The 14,247-nt window shown below is 36.3% G+C and overlaps 1 protein-coding gene and 1 long non-coding RNA gene across 5 annotated transcripts in view; one reads left to right on the forward strand and one right to left on the reverse strand.

Annotated features, from left to right (window-relative positions):
- The window catches only part of RPS6KA3 (ribosomal protein S6 kinase A3), a 74,049-nt gene extending 61,223 nt beyond the window's left edge, over positions 1-12,826 (forward strand). For all 4 annotated transcript variants that reach the window (XM_086879921.1, XM_086879922.1, XM_086879924.1 and 1 more), the window contains 6 exons: positions 1,520-1,678; positions 5,106-5,267; positions 5,467-5,543; positions 6,597-6,714; positions 7,459-7,599; positions 8,736-12,826. In XM_086879921.1, coding sequence (XP_086736047.1) covers positions 1,520-1,678; positions 5,106-5,267; positions 5,467-5,543; positions 6,597-6,714; positions 7,459-7,599; positions 8,736-8,858 — 780 coding nt within the window. In that variant the 3' untranslated portion in view covers positions 8,859-12,826. The remainder of the gene's footprint in view (positions 1-1,519; positions 1,679-5,105; positions 5,268-5,466; positions 5,544-6,596; positions 6,715-7,458; positions 7,600-8,735) is intronic.
- On the reverse strand, positions 11,911-14,237 carry LOC147653974 (uncharacterized). The gene is made up of 2 exons (XR_015284160.1): positions 14,003-14,237; positions 11,911-13,882 (listed from the first exon to the last, which is right to left on the reverse strand). It is a non-coding gene; the product is annotated as an uncharacterized LOC147653974 (long non-coding RNA).
- Between the last annotated feature and the right edge of the window lie 10 nt (positions 14,238-14,247).

Below are 14,247 nucleotides of genomic sequence, written 5' to 3' on the forward strand. Positions count from 1 at the left end.
GTATGCTCTGTCACATCAAATAAAATAAGCTGATCTTCTTATGTTATACCAGGATTAGAGAAAGCATGCCTATAAAAAAAAATATCTAGTTTAGTATCTAGAACTAGATAATTCTGCTTTTGAATACTGTGAAATATTTAAAGTCTTAATGCAAACACATTCAGATTCTCAGTTATTTATATTTCATGGAGAAAAAATTCCTGTTAAATGAAAACACAGAAACCCATCATGTCTTCATCTCCTTAAGATCATAAGCTTATAAGGCCCACAGAATTATTTAACATTCTTTTTTTTTTTTATTTTATTTGGTGAGAAAATAAATCTTTTTAATATTTTAGGAGAACAAAAATTTTGATGCTTAGAACTTTATTAGCATGTTTTTCCCAAGTAGCTTAACACCAGGGAATTGGAAAGAAAACCTTTTTTTATTCTTGTTTTCTGTTACTTAGCTGGTATCTATTCCTACATTTATTTTACAGTAATTTTGATAATTGTTTCTACTTAAAGACAAGTTGTTTTTATTTCACACATTTTACTGAAAAAAACAGTTGCAACATCACCATGAAAATAGGTTGAAAAGATTAAAGGGAACAGTCTGTAAAAGGTTTCCCTAAAGCAGGAATTGTTTCTGGATTAAGTTGGAACTCCCAGGCCAGGTTGGATAGGGCTTTGAGCAGCCTAATCTAGTGAAACATGCCCCTGCCTATGGAGGGAGGAAGGTTGGGACTAGATGATCTTAAAGGGCTCTTTCTGCCTGAACCATTCTATGATCCTGTGAAAGTCCAACTGAAATGAAATGCTGAAGTGTGAGTACCTTAAAATGTGTTTTGGTATCACTCAGTCTGTAGTGCCCTCTGGTGAGAATGTAAAGAATTCTCTAATACTTACCAGGATGATAAAATCCATGCAAAATTTAAGCCATTTTCCATTTCTAGAAGTAAGGGATAAAATGTGCATATTTTATTACTTTTAGACTTTGGTATAGGCTTTATATGCAGAGTAATGTGTAAGTTTTAGGTTTTTATCATAGCAACTTTGTATTCACTGTTCACAGAGGCTATTTGAGGTAAACTTGGATTAATTTTTTTCCTTTTTATTTGTCTGACTGTTGGAATGATCTCTGTTTATATTTTTATTTGGTGCAATAATTGCTGCTTAAATTAGCTCTAGTTTTGCCTAAATTAGACTAGTTTCCATTTTTTACTACTTAATTTCTCACATCTAGTTTACTTTGTTTTAGTGAAACTGTGTGTGGGAAACTACCTGTTATTTATCCTTTTTTATCTTTAAACACTTCAATGCCAGTATTTCTATGTTATTTTGGTACAGTGTTGCCTTTTTGTAAAGGTTTTGTGTTCACTTCTGAAGATAAAGAACATTTGGATAGCGTGTGGGTTGTGAAATATCGGGAAAACAATTGAAGAAAACAGCTTGTGGATGCACCTGTACTTGTCTCTGTGTGTTTCACAGGAAGACAGCAGAGAATAAATATTTTTAAATTTTTATGTACTTTTTGCAGGTGTATGATGATGGAAAATATGTGTATGTAGTAACAGAACTTATGAAAGGAGGAGAACTGCTGGATAAAATTCTCAGGCAAAAATTTTTCTCAGAACGAGAAGCTAGTGCTGTTCTGTTCACAATAACAAAAACGGTTGAATATCTCCACACACAAGGGGTAAGTTTTCATCTCAGACAAAATGTTCATAGCTATTGATATTCTTCTCTTTCAGAAACATTTACTTGTATCTTGATACGTTCTTCTGTGTGGTAATTAAGTAGTTTTTGGTAAACAATTGCATTGCAGCAGGAATTTGTGTTGAAATCAAAACTTTCCTTATCAGCTCTGTATATGTTCAGATAACTGAGATGATGCAACTGTTTCTGTTGTTCTTCATGCAGTCTGTCAGCAGTTCTGTGGAATTTGCAGATCATTGCTAACAGAGAGGTTATGAGGGGAAGAAAGTCCAGGAAGAAGTGCTAGGACCAGTGTTGTTGCATAACCATGGAACCTAATCTAATTTCAGTCTCATCCTGTGATATACCCTAAAAATTTATTTTCCACATGTCATACTTGTAATTCCTTTGACTTCTTGATTTTGAAGAACATAGTTTATGACTTGTAACTCCTGTGCCATAGGGTCAGGAAGTTGCAGGACACAGAAAACTAACACATAGGGAAATTAATTTGGAGACAGAGGAAGTAGTTCAAATATAGAGATGGACAGTGTGATAATTACATGGCAAGAAAGACAAGTTGTGTTGCATTTTTAAGTAAACAAGAAAAAGAGGATGGAGGAAAAGCAGAAAAGAAGGGTGCAAGGAAAAAGTCAAGTTGCTAATGGAGTATGTTGCTACCCACGAAAAGATCCTTTGACACGTATAGTGCTCAAATTATTTTAAGTAACAAATAGCAATTCAATACACACTGTCATGTCTGGAAGCTGTTATTTCAGAACACTTGGAGTTACTGAGTATCTCATTCTGTGATTCATCACTTCAGTCACTTGCTCATGTGTGTGTTTTTATTTGAGCCTGTGTGCACAGATTATAGTCCTTGGCCAGCAGTACCCATGGGAATTATGATAAAACCTTGATACCTTCTGTATGGAAATACAGATAATAGAATAACAAATCATATCTATGCTTCATTCTTGCCACATATGGCTAAAAGAGGCCCAGTGTCCTTGCATCAAGTAAGGGATTTTAGGGTTTTTTACTGCAGAATCTGTAAATATTGGCATTTTAACTTGTATTAGACCACATGCACTTTGGAATGTTTGCTTTTGGAAATTTTCAAGTCTTGTATTAAGTGTACCTCCATAGGAAAGGTGGCCATATATGTAAATAGTGAGCACTTCAGTAGTCTAATTCCGTTCTAGAAGAGCCTCTCATGTCTTCAGTGGATTTTCCTGTTGAAACTCCTTTGGACACTGGAGGAGCTTATTTGAATATGGTATTAGGTAATATATGGTTTGACAGTCTCTGCATCTGTGTGCAGTCTCCACAACCCTTCCCAGGAAGAGTTTCCTCATGGACATTCATAAGATACTTTTGAACTAAGAAACTACCTAAGCAAGGAATGAAATCCTCAGGGTAAGCAGTACTTCCAACACTCACCCAGAGCATTCTAAAAGTATTAGGGCCAACATACAGTGATTAAGGATTGGCACAAGAGACATCATAAAACAGATAAACAAGAAGTGTCACGTCATCCTGGAGCAGCAGATTTGTGAATGCTGGTAGGTAATTGAGACTGCTGGTCAAAAGCACAACACTAAGAAGTAAAGAACTGAAAGTTCCTGCATGTTATTTTGCTCTCTTCTGTTGCTCTAAAATAAAACATTCTTTTTATACAAAATTCCAACATAATCTAAACAATCTGGCAATTTTTTTTAAAGCATTATATTTTTGAATATTTTCAAAATTTACCTTTGGGAAAACAGCTTACCATAGGAAGGTGTTTCAATTGTTCTTTGATACAAACATATTGATTGCTTGGGAAGCAAAGTTTTAGTATGAATTAGACGGTTACACTTGCTCTTCCTCCTACTTGAGCATTGCTTCTTTCTTCCAAAAAAAGCATACAAGTCAAGCAGACTGTTCTAGAAACTGCCAAATCCCCAGCCCTGTGCTGCTTCCATTGCTCACTTCTTCCTTTCTACCCCTTTTAGAATCTCTTTCAAAAAGAAACCCCAAAACATCAACAAGAATAAAACTAGGTGTTTTTTTTTAATTTGCCTCTGGGTGCAGTAAATGTTGTTTAACTCATTATTAAGGAAAAAGGTAAAAAACAAGGGCAATTAGGAACTGGTTCTCTTGTACGCTGACATCTAAAGCCAGGATGTTCCCCTTAACACCTACTGTTCCAAGTCAAATTATTTAATATCATTTGTATATTTAAGCTTACAAGGTGCTTATTTCCACAATTTTAAGTACTTGGTTTTGACAATTGCACAGGATTTGCATGCTGGAGAAATCTCTACTAAATAGACTATGTGTTAAATGGCTTTGCAATTTGTGTGACTCCCTGCACTCCTTGGTCTCGTATTGCTTTCCTGAAACCCTGCTAGGTCTGGATGTGAGTGTTGAGCTTCTGATTTCTGGACTTACTTGCAGAAGTCTGGGGGTGTCTTTTTGTTCTAGTGTGATTACTTCTATGAAATAGTTCACAATCTCTTAAGTTTAAATTTAACCCTAAAAGCTGTGTTTAATATTAATAAAACACACAGAACAACAAGGAAGATAAACTGCTCTTGTTCCACTTCAATATTTAAAGGAGGACACTTAGATCCACTCTGCTGTCTTAAAATGGTGTATACCCTCTTCTTTACAGAGAGCAAAGTGTCTGGAGGCTGTAGGCTAACTTGTTTTGTGAAGAAAATGTAGCAGGTCATTAGATTTTAATGACTGTCCTTGTGCATTCCAGATTTTGTTAAGGCTTGTTATAAAATAGCTTAAAATTCTGCCAGAACTTTGGTAGCTTCTCCAGTATTGTCAAGCATTTTTCATCTCAAGCCCCTGCAAAAGCAGCCACTTGGAACCAGTACAGGCTTTTTTTGATATTTGGGGAACACCTCTTTGATACTTCGTTGGGTTTTTTTTTATTATTGAAATTTCTTGTTAATCAGGCTTTAAGTGTTTTTCTGAGATAAATTCAGACTTTCAGAATGAAGAGAATGGAATACAGAGTTACTCCAGCAGTCTGTGGCTATATAGTAGCAAGGTGGTGCATCAGCAGCTATGGGTGCCTGGATTCCAAAAGATACTAGTAGCCAAAGGTTCTGATTTAAAGAGCCTGGTAGTTATGCATGTTAAAAAGGAAATAAATGATTCAACCATCAGAAGAGACATCTGGAACTGTCTGTACAAATAACTTTGGGGGGGCGGGGATGTCTGGAGGGGGTTTTATAGTTAGAATTCTCATGCTGCAGACACCATGGAGCATCAAAACACTGCAACTGATGGTGGAAGCTGGAACTCTGGAAACTGAGCACACTAATGGGAGATTAAAATTCAGTTGCAGAATTTCTAATTATAATAAAAAGCTTCTCATGTGTTTAGCTTATTGTATTTTATGGTTTCTTTTTTTTGTTTTTTTTTAGGTTGTTCACAGAGACCTGAAGCCTAGCAATATTCTTTACGTTGATGAATCTGGTAACCCAGAATCAATTCGAATCTGTGACTTTGGCTTTGCAAAACAACTGCGAGCAGAAAATGGTCTTTTGATGACTCCATGTTACACAGCAAATTTTGTTGCACCAGAGGTAAAACCCAGGCTAGTTTATATGCCTTGATATATTTTACTGGGAATTTTTTGCTAGCTACTTTTTTTTTGTTGTTGTTGTTCTTGTGTAACAAGTAGAATCACTCTGTAAACAGTAAAAATTTGAAATTTTACCATTTTTATAGCATAATGTAAGCATTTCTAAGCATTTTTTTCAGAAAAATATTTGTCTCCTTCAGGTTTTAAAGAGGCAAGGTTATGATGCTGCATGTGACATATGGAGCCTTGGTGTTTTACTTTATACAATGCTTACTGGGTAAGGGTGATTCATTTGATTTGCTGTAGAATACCAAACCAGTAATAAATGTAGGCCAACTGTTGCAGCTGTTTCTATCAAAGCACTGATTAATCTCAACTTTAGGGTTGAGAATATGCTTTGCCTTTAGTAAAATTCAAGTTTGCAGGGACTGATGTGAAAAATTCTTTGCTTCTATTGTCTCCTCTATTTTAGACTTTTAATTTTTGCTTAAAGGTGATTTTGCACTAAGAATTGTTTCATGTGAAAATTAAAGGATAGGTTAAGCAGCACATATGTTGAAGAGAATATATGTTGCAAATACAATTGCAATGTATTAAAACATGTTTCTGTGCAAAGTCCAGCCACTGAATGTTTGAAGTGATGTAGTTAGAATATAGTAAATGCAATAGAAAGGCATTTGTATATGCAACAGAAATGAATTGTATAAAAGATGATAAAGAATTTAACTACAGTACCAGAAGTGTAAAATAAAATCTATTTAGCAGATGCAATAGCAGCTATCTTTTTATGCTTGGTTGTTCAGATTGCCACTTTTTGATGATGCTAACTCTTAACCAGATTTTCGTATTTTAAAATAAATTAGTGACAAACATATTTGGTTTTAAGTATACCTCTTTTTTAGTTGGGGGCATTCTGATAGCAGCAAGAGTATGTATAATCAAGCAAGGAAAACTGGTGCACATTTCTTCCTCTGGCATTAAACCAACATTTATTCTTTCTCACACATTTAGATTTACAACAGAATGGATTGGTTTAGTACTTCACTAGAATATGAAAGCTTAAGGAATACTTTCTGTAATTCAGGAACCACCAGTATTTGAACTGCTATGGGAAAAATCATCTTTTCAGACCAGATACAGAGGGAATTCATGCAATAAGAACAGATCTATAGTCAGTGCCATGTATTGTCACGTGTAAAGAATAAATTCTTTTTGCAACTGTTTAACTATCTGTTGCTTATAATTATGTTGAACTTGCAATCAGATTTATAATACATACTGAGGCCGAGGTTATGGAAGTTACTAACATTAAATTTGTTTGGTTAAAAAGCTACACTCCCTTTGCAAATGGTCCTGATGACACTCCAGAGGAGATTTTGGCCCGAATAGGAAGTGGAAAGTTCTCCCTCAGCGGTGGTTATTGGAACAGTGTTTCAGACACAGCTAAGGCAAGTATATTTGCTTTGTCTCTTGGGGGATCAGAGATGGATTGCAATGTCACATGTTGATTATAATGTATATGTTATATCATAGATGACTGTTATATTAAAATACTGATCTTATCCCTTATGTGCCCGAAATTTTGTTTCCTGTTTTTGATCTGTTCATGTTTCAGCAGTCACTTGCATATAGGAGGAAAGAATAGGTGTGCCTTACATGCTAGTAGTTAATAGCTGCTCTGAGAAATACAGTGTGTTTTATCATTATTCAAACACAAATTATCCATGGTAATAAGGGCTTAGATAATACATCATGTGGAAGCATGACATTCAAAAATCATACAGATACTCTAAATCATGATAATGAAAACCACTGAAGTATTACACTTTCTTTTAAACTGCACTTGTGCAAAATAAAAATTTTGTACAACATTTTTGAGAAGCTTATTTTTAAAAGCAAGTAGACTCTGAACTTCAGCATGCAATATCCTTTATGCCCCTTCTATATGGATGCTTAAAATACTAAAATTTTCTTAGTTTAATTGGATAACTTCCTTTTGTGTTACCAAATGTCTGTTAAGTCATATAATTAAAAGATATACTGTCAACATTGCTGGGTGGTTTTTCATTTGTTTTGAACTGACATTACAAACATACTTTTATACCTCTAGAATCTTCTTTTATAGTTTTGAACTACTAATCTGTTTTAAAGCTGAACTTCTACTGTTATTTCCATCAACTCTTCATTGACAGGACCTTGTTTCAAAAATGCTTCATGTTGACCCTCATCAAAGACTGACTGCAGCCCAAGTTCTCAGTCACCCCTGGATAGTTCACTGTGACCAGTTGCCTCAATACCAGCTGAACAGGCAGGATGCTCCCCATTTAGTGAAGGTAAGTAGATACTTGTTCAGCTTGCTGTTTAGCCAAAATTAGTGTAAACAAAAGGGAGTTTTGTTTTTAAGGTTAGGGGATAGCATATGTCTCCTCTAAATACTGTGGAAAAGTTGTTGCTGGCTGGATGTTGCACTGAGCCATAAAATGAACTTGTAATATGTAATAGGATTTAATGAGAAACCACTTACAGAGAATAAATCTAATACATTTGAAAAAGACTTTCATCTTTTTGTGTTTGAAATCTATTGGACTTACACTGGAAGGCTTAAGTGCTTTCAGAAACCAACATAAATCATTCTTCTCATAGTGAAAAATGTCAGGTGACTATAGATCTGTAAAATTGTTTAAAATCTGTAACTTTACAGTTTCAGGGAAGGGTACATGCCAATAACTGAAGGAAAACAGAATACTATGTGATCATAGTAAAAGCTAAAGAGAAGTCTAAAGGGCAGTGTTAATTACTATGGTATCATACTTCTGCATTCCATCTGAAACAAGATCTGGTTTTAACCATGGAACTTCTTCATTTTAAATAAGCAGAGGAAAATCAAAAATAATTGAATTCTACTTCTTTGTATTCAACCTTGTTTTCAGTCCTACTTTCAAGAATCTCTTGTGCAACATAAAAGGGATCTGAAGAATATAATTAACACTCTCTGAGTCAGCTATTAGAAATTTCTAGCATCCAAAAACACAAGTGGAAAGTGGGGGAGTTCTGATCCCACAGCTCACAACTTTCTAAATGTTTTTAAAATAAATTTCATGTGCTGAATAATGTGGGTGATTTTTAAATATTTTGCTGGAAACTGAAATGGTTATATAAGTGATAAGTTGAGACGGTCTACCAATGGGATTTCATTGCCCAACTCTCACACAACATAGTGAGAGAACTTAATTTGGCAACCTAGATTATGCCTTCTGGGTTTGACTCTTTAAAGCAATGTAAAACTACATATTACCCTAAAAAACACTCGCTCCTAACAGTGCTAGGACTTGAGTAATGCAGTAGTATGTTTCTGTTTTGTAAATGAAAATAGTCTGAAAGTTAAAACTTGTTCGGTTTCTGGTATTTAGCACTGCTGTAATGTGTGCATCAGTCACAACACACTGTTCTTTTCCCCTCTACTCCACAGGGTGCAATGGCAGCAACTTACTCTGCTTTGAATCGTAATCAGTCACCAGTTTTGGAGCCAGTTGGCCGTTCTACTCTTGCTCAGAGGAGAGGTATAAAAAAAATTACCTCAACAGCCCTGTGAAATGACCTCAACCAGACACTTGGTACCATGGCATAAGATGATAGCACAAATCATGGCGACAGGTAGCACATATCTGACAGATACCTGCAAGCACACTCTGTCCCAGCTGGTACCTATAATGCTGCTGCTCCTGCTGCTGCTACTGCTTTCATCTACTCTCGCTTTAAACTGTTGATGGCAAGTTACTGATCTTACTGGAGCTGCAAATGGAGTGACAAGTGGAAACAATGAAAATTATCATGTTCACGACTGAGTAAACCAGAAGAATTACAAATGCCACCTCTGTCAAAAATACACTGAATAAAGCACTCTGCACCACATAGCATTATTTTTATAAGGAATATTTTTTTTGTCCCCTAAAATATTCTTTGTTACAGGTAGAGATGGACAGTTTATGTTAAGCACTTAGCTTAAACAATCTGTTTATATTAGCACTATATACATTGTGCCATCCAACATTTTGTATGTTTTTGTAAACAGTTCACGAGCAGTACATTTCTGTGCTGTTTTCTTTAATGTATACATGCCTTGTTTAACTTAGATATTATTAATCATTATGACCAGTAAGTCTGATTAAACAGTTCACCTGGATTAATCAGTATTGTTGGACAGCTCTAAAGGAAGCCTGACTGTTAAACAGCTATTGAATGTAATACTATGGATAAGTAGTTTTCCTTGCCTATGTCTTTTCTACATTTCCGTGTTTTTGATGCCACATGTCATGTTATGAAATTTAAACAGTGAATCTCCCACTATACTTATATATCCTATAGGTAATATAATCCAGAGAAAAGATAACTTGCTCCATATCTCACTGTCTTTGTTACCCCTCCCCTCCCTTTTAGTCTCTCACCTCTAATCTCTGGACTCAGGAATTACTGCTAAATACTTTCTGATAGAGGACATCTCTATATGATTTATTCTTATAATCCATTGTTAATATTTTATCTGTATTCTATGACTTTTGTTTAAGATGCAAAGGAATTATTCAGTGAATGAATGTTGGCATTATAGAAGAAAGGCAACATTTGAAGAAAAAGTAAAACATATTGGTCACTAATAAACAGCAGCCTGCAGAGAGTAGGTTTAAACTGCATTCATTGCAGTTGCAAAACTGATGGATGTAATATTCTGTCAGTTACTTTCTGATAATTTTAATTGACTTCAAAAGCAAAATGAGAGGCAAGTAATAAAGATCTGTTTGGTTAGAAAAGGGTCATTCTAATTTACCATGAAAATAGTGTCATCCCAGTCAGGTAAGACAAAGCCATTCAGAGGGAATGTTCTCACTTTTCTGCAGATGGAAGTGTGAGTGTTGGTAATGAGGGTGGAAGATTCACTTTAAATACTGATACAAGCTTTTAATACTCCTGGCCTCTTGGTGTGTAAAGTAATTAAAGGCCCATCTTGATGGTTGGTTTTGAAAAGATGAAATTGCCCAAATGAGAAGCGACTCTGGCACGTGTTTGAATACAGTGAGTGTTCCATTCCACCAAAATTATAGGCTATTAAAGTCCTTCCAGATATGAAAATGACTACTGGGAATTCCAGCTTTAATAAAATATGGATCTGGATGAATGGCTGTTGGTGAACAATGCAATTTTGTGTTTTGGGTAAGAAGGTATTTTCTTGGCTTAGTGTATTAAATTTCTTTTATGGTGATTAATTGGCTTATTTCCCTGAAATCATCAGTGGTTTGTTGAAAGGAAAAAATCTTTGACACTACAGATTTGCTCTGAATGGGAGTTTTTCTTCTGCCAGAATTTGAGTTCCTCGGGGAAGCTTCCTTTGCTAGATTTTACTTTTATTGCCCTTAAAAATTTGCTAAATATTTAATCCATTATATAATTGTGAAGAAATTTTTTTTATAAACAGGGATTCTTAAATTAGCCTAGCTCTCAGAAATTTAAAGAAACAGCTCTTCCCAAGCAGATAGTATTTTTCCCTGACTAGATGCTCTAGCATTGAAGTTCTCTTTAGCTCTACAGGTGTGTTTTACCCTTCCTTCAAGAAACACTTTTAAGTAGAGGCAGAAAAAGGCTGTTTTTTGTTTTTTTGGTTGGTTTGGGTTTTTTTTGACAGTTTCAGCAGTTCCAGAGGAATTTAGTAAAAACTTAGCTCTCAAAAAAAATGTGTTTTTTGGTTCTGTGAGAAATTTTATGTCAGGCTTCTCAAAATCTAGAAACTGCACCTTCTGGTGGTTTTTAAGTTGTTAATTAGAAGACTGTCATATCTAGTCAACCACATTATTTAAATGCTGTTGAAATAAAAGGATGGCAGTGCTTGCCAGTGTGTCAGTAACAACATTTCACTTCAGGAAGGAGTTCCTACTCTGTTCAGTGTGTGTATATAGGTACCAGGCAAAGAACAGACCAAAAAGAGAAAGTGTTAAACTGCCTCACTGTTTGCAATATCCACATTAAAATAATATAGAAATACTTTCAGTAGTTTCATTGTAGCCATATTTTGTGGTTCTCAGGCTCACTGACCATTAGCCAAATAGTGAAGCAAAGTTAACACCTGCATTTTACCTATCTACACTCTCAAGTGAGCTGTTAATTTAGCCTTTACAAATGTTGCTATTAAGTCATGTATGTATATCAGCAGAGGATGAATATTTTAAATTGTAGCAAAACAGGAAAATTTAGGACACCCTAAGCTGAATGTGTTGAAGTCTAGATCCACTATATTTTAAAGTTACTTTCTAAACCAAGGTGTAAAGGGCCTGCCTAATCAGGGAGGTGTATTTTACAGGCCAGGCATGGTTTATGTACCTTACTTCCTGGTTTGGATCCATGTTCACGACTTTCAAATTTTTTTTATGTTTTTATAGCTGCAGTTGTTTTAACATATAAAGAAATCTACATAATGCTTCTCTGAGTCTCAGCACCTTTGTGTTACAATGTGAGTATATGACACACTGTGTACATTCATTGCTGGACTGCTGCTTAGTCTGCAAAGCATAGCAAGTGACTCAGAGTCATAAAGGATTAAAAAAAGAGAATGCAGATACAGGTGAATTTTCTATGTGTTGACCATGGTTTGTTTCTAATTTCTTTTTAGTGTGAAATTACCGTTTACTGTGCTTGAGAGCATGAGGTAACGGAGGGAAGAGTGTAGTTGCAATACCCATTAAATGCCATCTATGTCTAGTAAGGACAAAGTTCTCTGTTCATAATCACTATAGCATTGAATGAAACTTAAAAGTTTTTCAAGAAAATATTTAAAACTTTTTTTCTGAAGCGACAAGGCCATAAGAAAATAGATTTATGTGTCTGGGATTTGTGTGTTGTGTGTGTGTTTTTCTTTTGTAAATGTGGTGTTACCAACTAAAGCTGTGCTTTTCTATTATTGGAAGGAAAGGATTCAAAGTGTGCTGGCCTTTACTAAGCAGCAATGGTTAACAGATGAATTTTCACATATGAAATGGTGTAAATGATTAGCTTTATCTTGATACTCTTGACCTAATCAAAGGGAAGATGTACTTATGAGGGATGTAATTATTTTGCAACCTAGTTGGGGGGGATGTCTACTTAAACCATTTTTAAAAAATTACAAAATCACAGATAAAATATTTTTCTACGATTCTATACAATCATACTTTATACTAGTTTTCTCAGCATGGCATGTAAGTGAGTCTAGGGTACTGTTCCAGGAAATCAGTGGTATTGTACCTTGTTCTAGACTATTACAATAGCATCTGTTAGATGCTTGGCACTGCTGTCATAGAACTGAAATGCTAGTTTAAAAAAGTAATTAATTGTACTGAATACTTTAAATGATTGTTTTATTCAGAATCTAAGAGAAGTTCCAATCATGCTATTAATGTGTAATTAAAACTGTTCCAGATGTAACTATGAACAGTTTTGGAAAGTTATCATTGCTTGTTTTCCTGTCTAATGGCAGGTTTTGTAGTCTTCAAAAGAAATTGAAATTTCTACTATGAATAAACTTTCAAACATCTTAAAGGGTTGTTTTGTGTAAGCATTTGTTCTGCGCAGTTACAAAAGTCGTTGCTTGTTCATCACTAACTCTGAAATACCTTCACAGCACACTGAGTGTGCTTTGCCAGCCAGAAAGGGTTTGTAAAAAGCAAGTTGTCCCCAACACTGGAGCATGATGAAGAAGCTAAACATGAAGACAAAGGAAAAAACTCATGTTCAGCTGGTGCTTATAGACCTGATCTACAAGAAGACCGCAGTGCAAGGATATTGTATCAGATTCCAGTCCACTCTAAAGCACCACTTAAGGGGAGGCTGCTAAATAACAGTTGCAATGCCTGCATTGCTCTGGACACTGAAAAAGTGGGCATGTTGGATAATTAATGCACTTTGTAAACATTTGAAACATAATATATGCAGAAGCACTCAGCCGTGATTCTTTTTAACCTTGCAACCTGGAAAAGATGGAAGATTTTCAAAGGTTGCATAGTCTACAAAAAATTGCAGTAATTGCAATAGAGGATTTGTGAGAACTGTAACCAGAGGTTTTGCCAAGTGCACCAAAAGAAAGGCATCAGAGAACATGGAGACGTTTGGTAATGGTTATGCAGCAAGGTTACTGTGATTTCCTCAGTGAAACTCACACCTGGGATCAGAGGTGTGGATACCTGTGGCCCTTTGTTCACACAAGGCTTTATCCTGCCTGTCTAAAAACACTATTTAACTATTTTTAAAATAAATTTTAAAATTTATTTACAAGTAAACTGGATAATTTGTAAGCCTCCAGAAACTCTGCAAAGGCAAAAACGGGCTGGTACACCAGAGCTCCTGCTGTCGGCTTTCTCACCTTCATACCCTCTGATTTACAGAATCATAGAATCGTTTGGGTTGGAATGGAGCTTGAAAATCTTCTAGTTCCCATCCCCCTGCCGTGGGCAGGGACACCTCCCACTACCCCAGGCTGCTCGGAGCCTCCCAGCCTTGCCTTGAACACCTCCGGAGATGGGGCATCCACAGCTTCTCCGGCAGCCTGTGCAGTGCCTCACCAACTGCGTAGAAAAGAATTGCTTCCTAATGTCTCATCTAAATATGATACATGAATCATGATGAAAGAGATGATAAAGATGATGATGAATGAGACTCTTTCAATTTAAGCCCATTCCTCCTCGTTCCGTCACTACGCGCTCCTGTAAATAGTCTTGCCTCATCTTTCCTGGCAGCTACTGCAGCTACTGGAAGGAGTCACGCCTAACCCCGCTCCCCCGAGCTCTGCGCGGTGTTGCGGGGCTGTGTTCCGGGGCTGCCGTGGTGCGCGCTGCCCGCTCCTCCTGCTCCTTTTCCTTGAGTTCTCCCCGGCGAGGCCTCGCAGGGCCCAGGCGGGGCCGTTCCCGGGCGGGGCCGTTCCCGGGCGGGGCCGTTCCCCGGCGGGGCCGTTCCCGGGCGGGGCC

This window comes from Cyanistes caeruleus, chromosome 3, assembly GCF_971803275.1.
Source record: "Cyanistes caeruleus chromosome 3, bCyaCae1.hap1.1, whole genome shotgun sequence".
NCBI lineage: Eukaryota > Metazoa > Chordata > Aves > Passeriformes > Paridae > Cyanistes > Cyanistes caeruleus.